Raw genomic sequence first — 19,769 nt, 5'->3', positions numbered from 1 at the left:
CTACGAATTAATTCTCGTAATTTTGACTTTATTCTCAAAGTATTTTGACTTTATTATCTAAGCATTTCAACTTTACTCTCGAAACACTTCGACTTTTTTCTTGAAATATTTTGACTTTATTCTCGAAATGTTTTGACTTTAATCTCATAGTATTTTGACTTAATCTCAAAACACTTCGACTTTATTCTTGTAATTTCGACTTTGTTTTCTAAATATTTTGACTTTATTCTCGTAGTATTTTTACTTTATTCACGTAATATTTAGACTATATTCTTGCAGTTTCAACTTTATTCTCAAAATATTATGACTTTAATCTCGTAATCTTCAATTTTTTTTAAACATGGCACTAAAACACCGTCGTACTTAATGCGCAAAATTTTGGGAATAAATCATAAATACTGAATTAGGGTTTATATGATATATATATATATATATATATATATATATATATATATATATATATATATATATATATATATATATATATAATGTTAGATTTTCTTTTCATCTTACCTCTGTATAATATATATTAATGTAGTATTTAAAAGTGCCACTCTGCTGTTTACCAACTGCATCACTGCTGGTCCATAAGCGCCACCTGCTGTCAGAAATTGATTAAATTAAGCATTCTGCTTTTACTTTACATTTTGAAATTATGCAATCTAATTTACATCAAAAACTGCTCATGTTACATGAAGCATGTTTGTTTGGATTGAGATTAAATGCAGTGGTTCTGCATCTGTTTAATGCATTCTGATTGATATAAAGGCACGGAAAAAACATGATAAACTGTCAGCGTCCTTAAAGTCATTTTTGGTCAAACCGCCCAGCACTAGTTGACATTTCTTTCCCTTACAGCTTTTTTTTTCTCACACTCCCTTATTTACTCTTGTCGGATGCTTCTAAACATGGTGCTGAGAGGAGACGTTCACGCTGTTCTCTTCCGATAGGTCAGGAAGGAAACTGTCTCCCATTTTCATTTCCCACAGATGGCCTCAGCTTTTCAGCCCTTAAACTGTTTACCTATTTCTATGTAGGTTAATTTGTTTAGCTCTTTCTATAGATGCAAACGCATTACTCATGACCTATAGGGAGTTGTCATGCTCATGGGGACAAATGTGATCCGGGTCATGTCCTACTCTCTTATTTTCTTCTCTTTAAAGACACATATTATGTGACAACACTTGTTTATGTGTCCTATAGGTTCATCCGAATCCCTTTCTCTGGAGATCCCAACTCTAGCATGTACATGCGTGGTGGCCACGCTCTTCTGGTTGCTTCTCACACTGCTGATTCGGAAACTAAAGCAGGTGAGAGCCAATCAAAGCCAATTAAAACGGTTTATATTAATGTACCATGTTTAAATATGTTTATATTATGTGGGTCATTCTCAGCCAAACACCACTAATGGCAAAGCAGAGTACCTGCCAATCATCCTGCATCCAGGAGAGGAGCCTCTGGTTGAGCACTGTGACCGGTTACAGTATGATCCCGCCCAGTGGGAGTTTCCACGTGACCGCCTTAAACTAGGTAAAGTGTGTGTGCTTTATAAGTTGAATTGATGCTGTTATATGGTATACTGATATGTTCTTATTCTCCAGAAAAGCCCCTGGGACGAGGGGCATTTGGGCGAGTAATGCAAGCCTCGGCTTTCGGCATTTGCAGTTCAGCTAGCTGCACCACAGTGGCCGTCAAAATGCTTAAAGGTATATTCTTAAGCATTAAAACAGCTCAGGAATCCAAACTGCTTACAGCTGAGGTCAAAAGTTTACATACACCTTGAATAATCTGCAAAATGTTAATTATTTTACCAAAATAAAAGGGATTATACAAAATGCATGTTGTTTTTTTATTTAGTACTGACCTGAATAAGATATTTCACATAAAAGACGTTTAGATATAGTCCACCGGATAAAATAATAGTTGAACTCATAAAAATTACCCCATTCAAAATTGTAATGTTACCTGAATGATCCACAGATGTGGTTTTTTTGTTTTGTTTTGTTTAAACTGCCTGCTGTTCTTCAGAAAAACCTACAGGTCCCACAAATTCTTTGGTGTTTCAGCATTTTTGTGTATTTGAACCCTTTCCAACAATAACTGTTTGATTTTGAGATCCATTCTTTCACACTGAAGACAACTGAGGGACTCATATGCAACTATTACAGAAGGTTCAAACGTTCATGGATCCTTTAGAAGGAAACACTGCAAAGAGCCGGGGGGTGAAAACATTTGGAAATTGAAGATCTGAGTAAATTTAATTTATTTTGTCTTCTGGGAAACATGTAAGTATCTTCTGTAGATTCTGAAGAGCAGTACTAAATGAAAAAAAATATGATATTTAAGCAAAATAAGAAAAATGTACACTTTTTCATTCAGTTCAAAAGTTTACACCCCTGGCTCCTGATGCATAATTTTTCCTTCTAAAGCATCAGTGAGTGTTTGAACCTTCTGTAATAGTTGCATATGAGTCCCTTAGTTGTCCTCAGTGTGAGAAGATGGATCTCACAATCATACAGTCATTGTTGGAAAGGGTTCAAATACACAAAATTCTGAAAAACCAAAGAATTTGTGAGACATGGAGGATTTTTCTGAAGAACAGCGGGCAGTTTGTTATCTGACTTAACAAACAAGGGACTCATGAACAACTATCACTGAACAAAAAAAAAACACAGCTGTGGATCATTCAAGTAACAACAGGGTATGAATCAAGTGTATGTAAACTTTTGAACAGGTCATTTTAATGAATTCCACTATTTTCTAGAGACTATAGTCTTTTATGTGAAATAAGGTATTTAGCAAGAGTTATAACTGTTCTGTCCCTGCAGATGGCGCTACACCCAGTGAACACAAAGCTCTGATGACAGAACTGAAGATCCTCAATCATATTGGTCATCACCTCAATGTGGTCAATCTTCTCGGTGCATGTACCAAATCAGGAGGTCTGTTAGCATTTTTCTGCAAACAATAACCCTCAAAGTTTGGTTTTGCTGCATGGCATTTATAAAAAAGTTATGTCTAGTTACAAAAAAGGTTTTAAGATATTTATGTATAGAGACTGCTGTAAAAAAGAGTGGGGTCAGCACAGTTTTTTTAAAAGAAATTGATACTTTTTACAAGCAAGGATGCATTAAATTGATCAAAAGTGACGCTAAAGATATTTTATAATGTTACAAAAGACTTCTATTTTAAATTAATAAATTCATTTGAACTTATTATTATTATTAAATATGATTAAATAAAAAATAATAATAATGTAATACATTTATAGTAATAAGTAATGTTTCTTAAGGAGCAAATCCGCACATTAGAATGATTTCCAAAGAATTATGTGACACTAAAGACTGGAGTAATGCTGAAAATTCAGCTTTGCATCACAGGAATAAATTACATTTCAAAATATAGTGAAATAGAAAATAGTTAATTTGAATTGTAATAACATTTCACAATGTCACTTTTTTTCTGTATTTTTTATTTTAAAATGCAGCCTTGTTGAGCATAGGAGATGTAACAAAAATTGTACTGACCCAAAAGTTTAGAAAAATGCTGTTATTTATGTAGCAATTTTATGTTTTGGTGTTTTCAGGGCCTTTGATGGTCATAGTTGAATATTGTAAGTTTGGCAACCTGTCTGCATACCTTAAGAGCAAACGAGAGGTGTTCCTGTTGAATAGGGTTAGTATCTATCTATCTATCTATCTATCTATCTATCTATCTATCTATCTATCTATCTATCTATCTATCTATCTATCTATCTATCTATCTATCTATCATCAACTATCTAAATTTCACTTCAACAATTTCACTTCAGTTAATTTTTAATAGGCAGTTCTCAACTTCATGTCTTAAGTGCAATTGTTTATTAGTTTTGCAGAAAGTCTTCTGAAGGTCACAGTATGTTAAGCGGGAAACTGTTGGTTTGTGGTTTTGTGAGGTTTAGTGACCTCTATATATGTCTGATGTCAAGTTTATAGACTTCTCTTATTTCCTTCTGAAATAAACAGCCCAGTGTTCATCAAAACAACAGAATCATACTTCCCTCTGTGTGACCATCTCTAAAGCTTCTTACCTCCTTGAATGGCCTCTACAAAAGCTTCACACAAAGAACAGTGTGTTTCTGTGATAGTCATACAGTGCTGATCCAAGACTAGTTATAAAATATGAGACACATATGGAGTCCTTGTATTTAACTCACACTCTTATGTTGATATGTGCATTATTTACTAGATGTTTTCCAGCTGAATGGGTGTTTATGTGTGTGTGTCTGACTCAGGTGAACAGAGAAGAGGAGGGAGGCATGAAGGAGGGGTATAAAGGACGATTGGCCAGTGTGTCCAGCAGCCAGAGCAATGCCAGTTCAGGGTTTAGTGAGGAAAAAGGAGAGATATTGGAAGAGGACAGTGGTGAGTTTACATCACATCCATGGTGTCATTTAAATAATTAACATGATGCAGTAATAATTAAAACCAGTAAAACTTGTTTAACAGTACAGCAATCTTTGATTTATGTAATGTTCAAAAGTTTAGGGTCAGTAAGATTTTTGTTAATGAAAGAATTAATTATTTTATTCAGCAAGGATTAAAAAATGACAGTGAGTGTTACAAATATGTCAGTTTTTTAATAAATGCAATTTGATTAAAAAAATCAATCAGCAAAAATATTAAGCAAAGCAACTGTTTTCAATATTGATAATCATAAGAAATGTTTTTGAGCAGCAAATCAGCAAAATTACAATGATTTCTGAAGAGACATCTGACACTGAAACTGGAGCAATGATCATGAAAATTCAGCTTTGCATTACAGAATAAATTACATTTCATAATATATTAAAGTAGAAAATAGTTATTTTAAATTATAATAATATTTCATAATATTTTTATTATTGTATTTTTTGATCATTTTAACACCCACAAACCTTTAAAAGCTGGTATACTCACGGTCATGTTTTTTCAAACCTTTATGTCTTTTTTGCTTTCTTAGATGGAAAATATTCTTTAGGATATTGCTAAAAATTTCACCTTTTGTGTTACATGGAAGCAATAAAGTCAAATTTGGCAAGACATGAGAGTAAAAAGAGTAAACTAGATGAGTAAAGTTTGAGAACAAACTGAAGTTGAAAGCTTGAAAGTTTGAAAGTTTAGATAGATGTTGATGGCACGTTGCTAATATGATTTAGCACATTTCTCACATGATTTAACATGTTGGTAGTGTGTTTTAGCATGATTAGCATGTTTCTACCATGATTAGCATGTTGTTAGCATGTTTCTTACATGAGTTTGGTGGTTGTAGTTTAAAAGTTGAATGAGAAGATGCATTTTTACATTTCTCAAACCAATTTAATGTACGACAGAGTGCCAGGTTAAAAAAAAACTAAGATTACGAGATTAAAGTCATAATATTTCGAAAATAAAGTCAAAATATTTTGAGAATAAAGTAAAAATATTTTGAAAATGAAGTTGAAACTACGAGAATGAAGTCGAAATTTGAAATGACAAGAATAAAGTCTAAATATTTTGAGAATGAAGTCGAAATTATGAGTATAAAGTTGAAATATTTTCAGAATAAAGTTGAAATATTACAAGAATAAAGTCAAATTATTTTCAGAATAAAGTTGAAATATTACAAGAATAAAGGTGAAATATTACGAGAATGAAGTCGAAATTCTGAGAATAAAGTCAAAATATTTTGAGAATAAAGTCGAAATTACATGAATAAAGTAGAAATATGATAATAACTTAATTAAAATTAAAATATATTAAAATTAAAATAATTAAAATAAAGATGAAATATTACGAGAATAAAGTCAAAATATTTTGAGAATAATGTTGAAATATTACGAGAATAAAATCTAAACATTTTGAAAATAAAGTCAAAATATTACGAGACTGAAGTTGAAATATTTTGAGAATAAAGTCTAAATTATGAGAATAAAGTCTAAATATTCCAAGAATAAAGTTGTAGTATTTTGAGGATAAAGTTGAAATTTCAAGAATACAATTAAAATATTTTGAGAATTTACATGAATAAAGTTTAAATATTATGAGAATAATGTTAAAATATTTTGAGAGTAAAATTTCGAAATTATGAGAATAAAGTCTAAACATTTCAAAAAAGAAGTTGAAATCACGGGAATAAAGTCTAAATATTTTGAGAATAAAGTCAAAATATTACGAGACTGAAGTCAAAATATTTTGAGAATACTTTATTCTCGAAACATTTCAACTTTATTCTTGAAATATTTTGACTTTATTCTCGTAATTTCAACTTCATTCTCGAAACATTTTGACTTTATTCTCTAAATGATGATTTTATTCTCGAAACCTTCCAACTTTATTCTCAAAATATTTCAATATTATTCTCGAAATATTTTGACTTTATTCAAAAAATATTTCACCTTTTTTCTTGAAATATTTCGACTTTATTCACAAAATATTTCGACATTATACTCAAAATATTTTGACTTTATTCTCGTAATTTCAACTTTATTCTCGAAACATTTTGACTTTATTCTCGAAATTATGATTTTTATTCTCTAAACCTTCCAACTTTATTCTTGAAACATTTCAACTTTATTCTCTAAATATTTTGACATTATTCTAGAAATAATTTGACTTTATTCTCGTAATTTCAACTTCATTCTTGAAACATTTTGACTTTATTCTCGAAATGACAATTTTTACTCTCAAAACCTTCCAACTTTATTCTCAAACATTTCGACTTTATTCTCGAAATTATTTTATTCTTGAAACTTTCCAACTTTATTCTTGAAACATTTCAATATTATTCTTGAAATATTTCGACTTTATTCACAAAATATTTCACCTTTTTTCTTGAAATATTTTGACTTAATTCACAAAATATTTCGACTTTATTCTCAAAATGATGATTTTTATTCTCGAAACCTTCCAACTTTATTCTTGAAACATTTCAATATTATTCTTGAAATATTTTGACTTTATTCACAAAATATTTCGACTTTATTCTCAAAATGATGATTTTTATTCTCGAAACCTTCCAACTTTATTCTTGAAACATTTAAACTTTATTCTCTAAATATTTCGACTTTATTCACAAAATATTTAGACTTCTCAAAATATTTTGACTTTATTCTCATAATTTCAACTTTATTCTCAAAACATTTTGACTTTATTCTCAAAATGACGATTTTATTCTCGAAACCTTCAATATTATTTTATTTTAGAATATTATTTTTCGAAATATTTTGACTTTATTTTCGTAATTTCAACTTCATTCTCGAAACATTTTGACTTTATTCTTGAAATGACAATTTTTACTCTCAAAACCTTCCAACTTTATTCTCAAACATTTCAACTTTATTCTCGAAATGATTTTATTCTTGAAACTTTCCAACTTTATTCTTGAAACATTTCAATATTATTCTTGAAATATTTCGACTTTATTCACAAAATATTTCACCTTTTTTCTTAAAATATTTTGACTTTATTCACAAAATATTTCGACTTTATTCTCAAAATGATGATTTTTATTCTCGAAACCTTCCAACTTTATTCTTGAAACATTTAAACTTTATTCTCTAAATATTTCGACTTTATTCTCAAAATATTTTGACTTTATTCTCGTAATTTCAACTTTATTCTCAAAACATTTCGACTTTATTCTCAAAATGACGATTTTATTCTCGAAACCTTCAATATTATTTTATTTTAGAATATTATTTTTCGAAATATTTTGACTTTATTTTCGTAATTTCAACTTTATTCTCGAAACATTTCGACCTTATTCTCGAAATTACGATTTTTATTCTCGAAACCTTCCAACTTTATTCTCTAAATATTTAGACTTTATTCACAAAATATTTCGACTTTATTTTTCTAAATATTTTGACTTTATACTTGTAATTTCAAATTTATTCTCAAAAAATTTCGACTTTATTCTTGAAATGATGATTTTATTCTTGAAACCTTCAATATTATTCCCGAAATATTTCGCCTTTATTCATGAAACATTTCGACTTTATTCTCGTAATTTCGACTTTATTCAAAATATTGTGACTTTAATCTAGTAATTTTAGATTTTTTTTATTGTTTAACGTGGCAAAAAACGCTATCATAATAATGAATTTTCATTTTTTAGAATTGTAATTTTTAAACGAACTGTTCCTTCACCTAAAAACAAATCTCATTTTGGTCTTAATATTAAAATTAGACACTTTTGGGTCAGTTCATTAAAGAGAAACTAAACTCTTACTGTTTGTCCTCTGCAGGTTCTCTTCCTGAATTCAGCAACCCTCTGCTACTCGAAGACCTGATTTCTTACAGCTTTCAGGTCGCCAGAGGTATGGAGTTTCTGTCCTCTCGCAAGGTAAAGTATCTTCCTGTCTGCATCAGAGTATTTATATATGAATAGGGACTTGGTTGAATCACAGTTTTGTTATTCATGTTTCAGTGTATTCATCGTGACCTTGCTGCCAGAAACATCCTGCTGTCCAACAACAATGTGGTGAAGATCTGTGATTTTGGCTTGGCCCGAGACGTATACAAAAACCCAGACTATGTGCGCAAGGGAGATGTGAGTATATTGCCATCAATAAATTCATCAATAGACTCAATGGTCAAATGTGTGTAATGAATGTGTGTTTCCATGAAGGCACGGTTACCACTGAAATGGATGGCACCTGAATCGATCTTTGACAAAGTCTTCACCACTCAGAGTGACGTGTGGTCATATGGCGTTCTGCTCTGGGAGATCTTCTCACTTGGTCATGTCAATACTTTTTACATACATTAGATAATTCAAGCATTCAGCACAAACCACAGATTATTTTTTCATAATACAATCTTAGAACCTCAGATCTCAAAACAATATTAAAGTACAGTGTTTGTGGTCCATAGGAGCGTCTCCATACCCGGGGCTGAACATTGATGAGGAGTTTTGTCACAGACTGAAGCAGGGAACTCGGATGTGTCCTCCTGAGTACAGCACCCAGGAGATGTCAGTTTTCACAGCTGAACTGTTTAAAACATGTTCAATCATTGACCTGTGAACTAATACATTATTAATAATGAGCTTGTGGGATTTGTCTGACAGTTATAACATTATGATGGCATGCTGGGAAAATAACCCTGAGGACAGACCTTCTTTCTCTGCTCTTGTGAAGATACTGGGAGACCTCCTGCAAACCTGCGTCCAACAGGTGTGACATTATTTTGTGTTTATTAAGCCATTTTCCTTGTTTGTATTTGATTTGTCACAGTTCGACTTTTACACACTTTTTCTTAAACAGGATGGAAAGGATTATATTCCACTGAACGCTTTTATTTCTGGAGAAGGAAATACAGACACGGTGCACCTCGACCAGAAAGACATAAGCCAGAAAACACAGGGAACTTCAAGGTACACATGTTATTGTTGTTATAACGTATATTATTATATATTATTATAACGTATTAACTGAATATGTACTTTACATATGAAATGTGATACATACAATTAAAAAAATATATACAAAGTGTATACAAAAAATACACTTTGGCTAATATTTATTTTAATTTCATTTCATTAAAATAAATATTAAATTAGAATTCAATTATAATTATACATTAAAGTATGGAAGCCCGTTTCCATCACAGAAACGCAACTGCGAGTTATAAAGTCAGAATTGCAAGATATAAATTCTTTTTACAGTTTACAGTTTGCAATTTTGACTTTTTCTTCACAATTCTGACTTTTTTCCTCACAAATGCAAGTTTATATTTAACTTTTATTTTGAGAAAAAATTCTGAACTGCGAGTTAAGTCCAATTTAAAAAAAAAAAAAAAAAAATTAGATTTCGCAATTCTGACATTTCTCAAAATTTTGAGTTTACAGAATTTTTTCTTGCAAATGCGAGTTTGTATCTCGCAATTCTGAAGTTTTTTTCTCATAATTATGAGTTACAGTCTCGCAATTCTGACTTTATTGCTTAGACAAGCCAGTTTATATCACTAAATTTTTACTTTATTTCTCAGAATTGCAAATCTTTATATTGTACAATTCTGACTTTATAACTTGCAAATGCAACATTACATCTTGCAATTTCGACTTTTTTTCCTAGCAATTCTGACTCTTTTCCTGCAAATGCAATTCAGATTTTCCTGCAAATTCGCAATTGCATAAAAAAAATTCTAAAGTTTTTTGTCCGAGAAGTCAAAATTGCGAGATTTACTTTTCTGACTTCATGCAATTCGGACCTAATTTATCAGACTTGCAAGTTTATATCTTACAATTCTGACTAGCTCTCAATTGCGAGTTTACATCTTGCAATTTTGACTTTTTTTCCTTGCAATTCTGACTTTTTTCTCGCATATGTGAGTTTGTATCTTGCAATTTTGACTTTTTCCATGCAATTCTGACTTTTTTCCCCTCAAATGCGAGTTCGTATCTTTTGATTTTTTTGAGAAAAATTCAGAATTGCGAGGTATAAAGTCCAATTTTGAGGTGAAAAAAGTTTATATCTTGCAATTCTGACTTTATTTCTCAAAGTTGCAACTTTATTACTCAGATTTGTGAGTTTATATCACGCAATTCTGACTTTATAACTTGCAATTGCAACTTTACATCTTGCAATTTTGACTTTTTTCTTTGCAATTCTGACTCTTTTCCTGCAAATGCAAGTTTGTATCTTTTATTTCCAGAATTGCCAGAAAGTCAAAATTGCAAGAATTTTTTTTTGCATTAAAAAATCTAAAAAAAAAAAAAAAAAAAAAAAAAAAATTCTGAGAAGTCAAAATTGCGAGATTTACATTTCTGACTCATCAGACTTTTTTCTCGCAAATGTGAGTTTGTATCTTGCAATTCTGACTTTTTCTTGCAAATGTGAGTTTGTATCTTGCAATTCTGACTTTTTTCCTCGCAAATGCAAGTTCGTATCTTGCAATTTTTTGAGAAAACATTCAGAACTGCGAGTCATAAAGTCCAATTTTGAGGTGCCTTTCTGACTTTATTTCTCAAAGTTGCAACTTTATTACTCAGATTTGTGAGTTTATATCACGCAATTCTGACTTTATAACTTGCAATTGCAACTTTACATCTTGCAATTTTGACTTTTTTCTTTGCAATTCTGACTCTTTTCCTGCAAATGCAAGTTTGTATCTTTTATTTCCAGAATTGCCAGAAAGTCAAAATTGCAAGAATTTTTTTTTGCATTAAAAAATCTAAAAAAAAAAAAAAAATTCTGAGAAGTCAAAATTGCGAGATTTACATTTCTGACTCATCAGACTTTTTTCTCGCAAATGTGAGTTTGTATCTTGCAATTCTGACTTTTTCTTGCAAATGTGAGTTTGTATCTTGCAATTCTGACTTTTTTGTATCTTGAGTTCGTATCTTGCAATTTTTCGAGAAAACATTCAGAACTGCGAGTCATACATTTTTAGGTGCCTTTCTGACTTTATTTCTCAAAATTGCAACTTTATTACTCAGATTTGCAAGTTTATACCACGCAAATCTGACTTCATTTCTTAGAATTGTGAGTTTACAGCTTACAATTTTGACTTTTTTCTTGCAAATGCAAGTTTGTATCTTACAAAAAGTTTTTTCTCAGAATTGTGAGATATAAATTCGCAATTGCGAGTTATAGTCAAATTTTGAAGTGAAAAAAGACTTCTCAGAATTGTTTATATCTTGCAATTCTGGCTATTTTTTCTCAAAATTGCAACTTTATTACTTAGACTTTTTCTCAGAATTGCAGAGTATATCACGCAATTCTGAGAGTTTATATCGCTCAATTTTGACTTCATTTCTCAGAATTGCAAGTTTATATCGTACAATTCTGACTTTATAACTCACAAATGCAAGTTTGTATCTCGCATTTCTGAGTTCTATCAATTATGATTTTTTTTCTCAGAACTGAGATCTAAACTCGCAATTGTGAGTTATAAAGTCCAATTCTGAGGTGAAAAAAGACTGATTTGTTCTCAGAATTGTGAGTTTATATCTTGCAATTCTGACTTTATTTCTCAAAATTACAGATTTATTACTCAGAATTGTGAGTTTTTCTCAGAATTGCAGAATATATCACGCAATTCTAAAAAAGGTCAGATTTGAGTAGAAAAAAGTAAAATTTTGAGATGGAAAAAGTTCTCACAATTGAGTTTATGTCTATATATTCTGACTTCATTTATTAAAATTGCAAGTTTACATCTTGCAATTCTGACTTTTTCTCACAAATGCGAGTTTGTATCTCGCAATTTAGAATTTTTTTCTCAGAATTGAGATATAAACTCACAATTGAGAGTTTTAAAGTTCAATTTTGAGGATAAAAAAGACTGTTCTCAGAATTGAATTTATTGCTTTTTATTATCTTGCAATTCTGACTATAACTCGCAAATGCAAGTTTACATCTTGCAATTCTGACTTTTTTCTCAGAATTGAGATATAAACTCACAATTGCGAGTTTTAAAGTTCAATTTTGAAGTGAAAAAAGACTGATATGTTTTAAATTGAATTTATATCTTGCAATTCTTACTTTATTTCTTAAAATTACAACTTTATTACTCAGAATTGAGTTTATTTCTCAGAATTCCAGACTATATCACACAATTCTGAGTAAAAAAGTCTAATTTGCAAGTTTATATCACGCAATTCTGACTTCATTTCTCAGACTTGCGAGTTTATATCTTACAAATCTGACTTTATAACTTGCAATAGCATGTTTACATATCACAATTCTGAGAAAAAAGTCAGAACTGCGAGTCAGGATTTTGAAATTGCAAGAAAAAAGTCAGAATTGTGAGAAGTCGCAATTACCTTTTTTATTTGTTATTCAAATGGCGGAAACAGGCTTCCATATTAAAGTAAATATTAAATGAAATGTAATATTAAAATGAAATGAAATTAAATTATAAATGAATTTATTTTGTATTTTAGCTACATCAACTCTGGGAAAATCAAAGCCATCAGCACTTTTGAGGATCTACACAAAGAAATCCCTGATGTAAGTCTTTCAGAATATAGTTGAATTTCACTCAGGTAAAGTTGAGACTGACTTTTTTTTTTTATCATACTTCAGGACAATCAGTCTGACAGTGGAATGGTTCTCCCATCTGAAGAGTTGATTCAGGTGAAATGGATGGACAGATTCAAAACCAAAAACATCACTAAGTAAGTGTTTTTGACAAATGCAGCCTTGGTTAGTTTTCATAAACATTCAAAAATCTTACTAACCTCAAATTTTAAATTGAAGTGTATGTTAAAATGAATGTGTGCGAAACAAAATCAGCTGCACAGAATTAGGTTACTGCGTTGTGTGTTGCAGGTTGTTCTCCAAAGGTCAAAACCAGCACATGACGCTGCCTGCAAAAGTGCTCCCTTGTATAAACAGCGCCTCCTGTTGTCATCACAGGGAGCTTCCTCCAGTGTGTCACTCAGAGAGGTGCTGCTCTCCCCCACCAGACTATGAAGCTGCTCTCCTCTACCCCTGTTTTTAACACTCACGTCAGCCAACTTGCCTGTAAACACTAGTCAACATCCGTTACCACTACCACAAAAACACTGCTTATCTCAACTCTCTTGCTTTCAGTACCTTATTGTGCTAGGCTTGTCCTGTCAAACCAGTATTTCTGAATTAATCTCTTATTCTTCGAAGTTTCTCGGCACATTCCCACACCTTTTTATCCAATGATCTTCGAAGAATTTTTGAATCACTCATAATTACTCGTTAAGGATTTAAAAAAGATTAAGTTTGGAACTTTTTAGAGCTTGCAATTACATTAGAATATTAACAAAGGCCTGGAAATTTCCAGGGTTTTCAAGACTTTTGTTTGCAGTGTTACTGTCATGTTGAGACTTGCAGCTACTAATCAGCATTTCATCTGTTTTTGTTTTTGAACTCATCTGATATCTGTATACCCTCTTTCAAACCGCTGTACCACTTTAGTTTTGTTTTAGCCACAGAGCAGCTGATATTAATTATGAGCTAGTGAAACGCATTTATTACAATCACTGCTTGTAGGTACCAAATGTTTAACTGTAGAGCACATTTTATGTGCTGCAAGCCATATGCTGGAAAAGTTCACCTTACTCTGTATTTATTTACATACCTTGAAAGTAACCTCTGAAAATATTATAGTATATATATGGTGTATTTAATGCTGAAAAGAATGAAATTACCAGATTCGCCAAAGTGAACGGTTTTCACATGACATGCCAATACACAAAAGCCAGGACTTTTTAGTCCTGGTAAAATAAAAAAAATAAAAAAAGAAGTAGTCTCAAGATATAGTCTCAAGGTCATTGCACACAGAGTCTGAAATTTTCGCAGCTTAAACACGTTTTACACACTGCCTCAGAAACTTTTGTCATAAAAATTCAGATCAGTTTTGATTTTCTGCGTTTTCGCGTCCATAGCAAGCAATTTATTAGAAAAGGATGACGAATACGAAAAAAAAAAAAAAAAAAACGAAAATACTCTGTGTGCAATGACCTTCAGTGTTTAAAAAAAAAATGAAGTTTAAAAGTTTGGGGTCAGTAAAAAAAAATATTGACAGTATTTTTGAAATAAGTAAAATTGTGAAACTATTATGACAATTTAAAATATTTTCTATTTTAATATATTTTAAAAAGGAATTAATTCCCGTGTCAGAAAAACTACATTTTCAGCAGCCATTACTTTAGTCAACAGTGTCACATGATCCTTCAGAAATCATGCAAATATGCTGCTCAAGAAATATTGTCAATGAAAAAAAAAGACATTATTAAGCAAGTACCCACCTAAATCAATGATTTTTAAAAAGCACTTTTGGCAAATCCAGGTTATTTACAATAGAAATATGTTTGTTTAACATTTATGACTGTTATAGCGCCAGCTGTGGTCCGATCTCCTTAAAACTTTGCATGCTTGTTTAAAATCTCATATCGCATGTGCTTACCAGTTTTTGTGAAGTTTTGAGTTTTCCTTTAGGTTTTATAGGATTTTGAGTAAATTGGGACAGCCCCCTTTTCTAAACGACCTTATTTTATAGATTCCCAAAGGGTACATTTAAAAAAAAAAATTTGTTAATTATTGACCTAGAGAGTGCTGAGAATTGTACAGCAGGATTTTTTCTAGATTGAGTAAAAAACCTAGGACTAGTTTGCTATAGTATGTTTTTTACATTTTCTCAATCATTTAACAAATTATTTGATTGACAGCAGTGGTTCTAAAGACAAAGTAGTTTGGAAAAAGGAAAGTTATAAGATATGAATATTGCACGTATGTGCGAAAAAACGTGAAATGCAAAATAGTTTACGCCCTTAAAAAAAAAAATTTTCTTCAATTTTCTCACTGACCTTTAGGGCCACAAGTCAAACAGTCCCACCAAGTTTCATTCCGTTAACCTAGTTTAATAAGTGCTCAAACTTCATCAGCAAATGGCGGCTGTTTTTTTTTTTTTTTTTAAGATACGCAAATGTCCTTATAGACACGTGTGACACTTTAGACCAAGACCGTGAACTGCGATTTTCATGTTGATAAGACAAACGGTTTTCATGTTTTGTCCCTCTTATAGCGCCACCAAGTAGCCAAGATCCGCCTTTTTCTTCCAGTGGCCACAGAATGAGCTCTTACACAAGTGTTCCGAGTTTGGCCAAGATATCTCATTTCGTTCAAACGTTAAAGCTGTTTTAGTAAAGGTGGATATGCCCCTTTGAACATTTTGGGACAGTCCCTTTGCGACGGTGAGTTGAAACTGAAAGCTCAACTTTTTTTTTTTTTTTTTTTTTGGATAATCATTGACATTCACTCTCCAGAGAATCTTTCTGCACTGGTTTGTTCCGATCGGGTGGAAAAACTTAGGACTAAGGACTTAGGTTTGCAAAAGTACATTTTCAAAAAATCCAAAATACCCAATTTTGTACTTTTGATCACTGTAGCGCCCCCATAAGGCCGACTGGGGTGAACCTTGGTGATATTGTAGGCGGTGCGAGTACTACCATCCCTCAAAGTTTCAAGTCTCTACGTCTTATTTGGTCTGCACAATCAGTTTCATGTGGAGATTGCTGGTCCTTGGCCATTCTAACAATTACTTTACTGACCCCAAACTTTTGAACAGTAGTGTATGTTACAGTAATTTCTGCTGTAAAATATTTGCATCATTCAAAACCATATCTGAGTTGGGTCTCTCTGCTGCTTTTTCAGTGCTGGTCATTTTTGTAGCATCTATTTTGGAGTTACAAACAAGTTCCTTTTTGCTGCTGCAGTTCGTCATATTCTACTCAAGCAACAATCATGCCATTCAAGAACAAATAAACGAATGTTCTCTTTTATTACTTTTTATTAAAATACTGCTGTACACACAAATATTGCAAAAATGTGACAATAAACACAAGGAGGGCATAAAACGTACTGGGATGGTGAAGGAGGATTTCATGTACGAGTGTGTGTGTATGTGTATGTGTCTGGAGTGCGTTCCACTGGAAACTGGGTACATGATATGAGATCGGCCTGTAAAAGGTGTGTGCATGTGTGTGACTCGGAAAGGGATACGGGCTTGGCACCATGTTCACCAAGTAGTACTTATCAGTTGACTAAAATAAAATAAAAAAGTGGGAAGAGGGAAAAAGTACATTGTTGAACTCACAGCATCCTCAGCTCTGCCTGCTGTATCCTGCACCCTCTCGGTCCAGTGGGGCACACCCAAATCTGCGCTCACGGATCGACTCACGGATTGGGCAGTCACCAATGACAGGCCAGACACATTCAGTCATTGGCATATTCCTGTCAGGGATCAACCTGAGCGAATTCCAAACTGTTTTGTGGATGTTGTCACATAATTCATAGGTCAAATCATAGTTAAAACGAAAGAGAAACCAATATAATCCCAACCGTCCTGCTGGGATTGGTCCACAGAGATCACACTAGTGAGGTGAGAAGCATCCCGTCATGCATCTCTGTACAACAACTTGGTGAGGAAAGGGAACGACAGTAACAACACAAGAGAGCTCTACTGAGATTCACTATATCCAAACCAATGCTAGCGTGGCAAATGAAAACAGAATGACGAGATGGACAGAAACTTGGGATGCTCCACAACAGAGGCGTAAGAGGACATTCCACAATGAGACAGAACTGGTTTCCCTTGCTAGTGTGGTCCAGTTCTTTGGTTCCTATCACAAGAGCCTGACTAAAAAAAAACAACAGAAATGACAACGAAAATCCATCCTCTCAAAATCCGATTTCAAAAAGCATCCATAAAATGAAAAAGGATGTTGCGAAATTCTGAAATTAATGACAAGTGTACACAGCAAGAGGAGAGAGTACTCCCCTCCTCAACTGCACGCAACCCTTCCCTTCCCGCCTCCAAGTTGGCCAACTTTTAAATGAGTCATTACAGCAGACGAGGAGTGGCGGCACGTTACTACTCATGCCACACATTCATAAGTGGTCAGTCTCATCGGTTTGCCCAACCCAGCGGTTTGTCCCATCAGAGCAGAGGACTCTGCACACATGACCAGTGGTCTGTCCCAATTTGTAGTACCTCAAAAAAAAGGCGCAAGGAGATGATGTGGAAAAATCGGCGCTCTGTTTTTCTTCCATTTCATGTGTGAGGCCCCGGCCCTCAATGCACCCTGTGGGACACGCACAATCACTTAAAAAGGAACTTAAAATGTTTAGTGCATCCTCCAAAGAAAAAATTTAAAATAAAAGCAGGAAGTCTCTTATTTTTGGACATTGTTCCCCAAGTCTAAAAAAAAATTATTTCATCATTAATCACAGCTCTCAGTTCAGTTCATAATTCTGCAGCTGCGGCGTTGTTGTGAAAACTAAAAAAATAAGCTTTAGAAAACAACTTTTTCTCTGGACAGAACAGTGTTTCTGACTGGAGGTGATCAACCAGCTGGCTCCGCCCTGGTCGTGAGATCATCATTCTGCACCTATGATTCCAGGCTGTAGTGCAATGTGCTCTGTTTCAGGCAGTTCCAGCCCACTCTTGTGGATGGCTGGGGGTTACAGGGGGCCGTTCGTGGCGGCCAGCAGTTCCTGGAAGGTGCTCTCAAAGCAGCGCTTCAGGTCTGAGTAAGTCACCACGAGCACGCTCTTCTCATCCCGTGACACCAGACTGATCTTCTCCGGTACTCCAGCATCCAACTGCAAAAAGAAATTGAAGTTGGTTTTACATAAAAGGGCACATTGGATGCCCATTTTCCACAAGTTGGTATGATTATTTTGGGTCTGCAACATACTTTGGTTAAAACTTCTCAATGGTCGTTTTTACCTTGTCAAAAATAGCTCAGAGGCGGTTTAGATTTTTGGGGGATTAAAAAAAAAAGAAGGAGTGAATGGATTAGGGCTGCGCCCTAATAGATTAACCGTTTGTTGACGAGGAGAGGCTTGGTCGACCAAAATTTTATTACTTGCTTAGTCACAGAAAAAAAATTCCACTGGAAGTGGCCAAGTCACACAGTCAGTGACGGACAGATTGTTAACAGCTGGTCTACGTGGTAATATAGTACATCGGGCAGGACATCCAAACGCTCACCTATCATTCATTGACCTCAATTGTGGCTTTTCATCTGAAATATCTAAGTAGTAGCAACTTCACATGGCTGCTCAATCTCATGTTAACCTAGAAAAATGTGCACTATCAAAGTGTCTGTGCGGAGTGTAGAAGTTCAACAGTAGCGTGCTCACTGCATGCCAGATGGAGGCGCTGGTGCGGTCACTTGCTCTTAAAATACTCTGTCATTTTTGCTCTACAGATTTAAAAAGGTGTATTACTCTTATCTGTATCACACTCTGTGTTTTTTGTGTGCACTCACAATAAAACGTTGCACTTTTGTAAAATAATAAAAAGCAAACAAGATGCACCTTCTGCCGTTTTGGTCTCTGTGAACTTAAGCATGAAACTTTGAAACTCTGTGTATACTTGCCTTAAATGAAAAATATCTATAGAGATTGAAAAGTCTACTTTTAAATACACCAATTCAAATATAAAATAAATGTTCTCAGATCATGTAATCTTTATAAAACATGCATACAGGCGCATCAACTACTGCGGAGATGAAGAGTGTCACCGACTTCATCTCAAGCCGAAAACAAAGAAAGCACTAGTTTATCAAATTATTAAAACGTTAACGCAGTCTCCTTGCTGTCTTCCCTGAAACGTAATTATTATATCTGCCGGTGCACTGTGGCAAGCTTTTACTGGCTGCACTTGAGCACTGCTTAGGCTATGTGGGCAATTAAAGGCTCATTACGATTTATTTGGTTTATTAATAAACGTGCAACTAATAGCCGACTAATGCCTAAAATGAACAACTACTAGTTGACCTGAAAAATCTTTAGACGAGGGCTGCCCTAGAATGGATTTTTATCATTGTAGGGTGGTGGCGTTTCCACACCATTAAGACACATGTATATGCAAACACCAAGTAAGTGTGCATTTTATATCCAATGTCCTCTTTAAGGTTACAAATTCCATGTAATGAAACAAGGACACTGAAACAAAATGTTACCAATAAATAATTAAAACTGTTTAAATCATTATTAATCATCTTAAATCATTAGTTTATGTACCATGTTCTTAGAAACATACTGTGTTTTAATGTTAGTTTTGAAAAACATTTACAATATTTTTAAAGATAAAAAAAACAATTTATTGCTTTAAAAAAAAAATTCTTGATAGTTACAAAAGAATGTTTTCTTTACACCATGAATACATGTGTATTCAACTTAAAGTTTTTTTGCAAAATGTCATAAAATAATGCATATATATATATACACATTACAACTAATTTACCCTAATTTACCCTTTTTTTTATATATATATATATAT

General features: G+C 33.0%; 3 protein-coding genes across 3 annotated transcripts in view; all 3 read left to right on the top strand.

The window, feature by feature from the left end:
- LOC141299977 (vascular endothelial growth factor receptor 1) overlaps window positions 1-8,769 on the top strand; it is a 9,438-nt gene extending 669 nt beyond the window's left edge. Inside the window, exons 2-10 of the mRNA XM_073830288.1 lie at window positions 1,204-1,310; window positions 1,395-1,530; window positions 1,602-1,706; window positions 2,829-2,942; window positions 3,587-3,675; window positions 4,274-4,403; window positions 8,246-8,343; window positions 8,428-8,550; window positions 8,629-8,769. Coding sequence (XP_073686389.1) covers window positions 1,204-1,310; window positions 1,395-1,530; window positions 1,602-1,706; window positions 2,829-2,942; window positions 3,587-3,675; window positions 4,274-4,403; window positions 8,246-8,343; window positions 8,428-8,550; window positions 8,629-8,769 — 1,043 coding nt within the window. The remainder of the gene's footprint in view (window positions 1-1,203; window positions 1,311-1,394; window positions 1,531-1,601; window positions 1,707-2,828; window positions 2,943-3,586; window positions 3,676-4,273; window positions 4,404-8,245; window positions 8,344-8,427; window positions 8,551-8,628) is intronic.
- The window catches only part of flt1 (fms related receptor tyrosine kinase 1), a 69,584-nt gene that overhangs the window by 28,574 nt on the left and 21,241 nt on the right, over window positions 1-19,769 (top strand).
- Window positions 8,878-13,725, top strand: LOC141300578 (vascular endothelial growth factor receptor 1-like). The gene is made up of 6 exons (XM_073830866.1): window positions 8,878-8,973; window positions 9,070-9,175; window positions 9,266-9,375; window positions 12,886-12,952; window positions 13,028-13,119; window positions 13,274-13,725. The coding sequence occupies exons 1-6, from the start codon at window positions 8,942-8,944 to the stop codon at window positions 13,443-13,445; spliced, it is 579 nt and encodes a 192-aa protein (XP_073686967.1). The 5' UTR covers window positions 8,878-8,941; the 3' UTR covers window positions 13,446-13,725.

Source organism: Garra rufa, chromosome 24 (assembly GCF_049309525.1).
Source record: "Garra rufa chromosome 24, GarRuf1.0, whole genome shotgun sequence".
NCBI lineage: Eukaryota > Metazoa > Chordata > Actinopteri > Cypriniformes > Cyprinidae > Garra > Garra rufa.
Note: the sequence above shows the minus strand (reverse complement) of the source record. Positions and strands in the feature narration are given on the sequence as shown.

Excerpts from the sequence above, each read along its gene's own strand:
- LOC141300578 (XM_073830866.1), top strand. The coding sequence starts at position 8,942 with ATGTGTCCTCCTGAGTACAGCACCCAGGAGAT. Across the intron at positions 8,974-9,069 it reads GAGTACAGCACCCAGGAGAT|TTATAACATTATGATGGCAT; the intron begins GTCAGTTTTCAC and ends TTTGTCTGACAG. Across the intron at positions 13,120-13,273 it reads AAAACCAAAAACATCACTAA|GTTGTTCTCCAAAGGTCAAA; the intron begins GTAAGTGTTTTT and ends TGTGTGTTGCAG.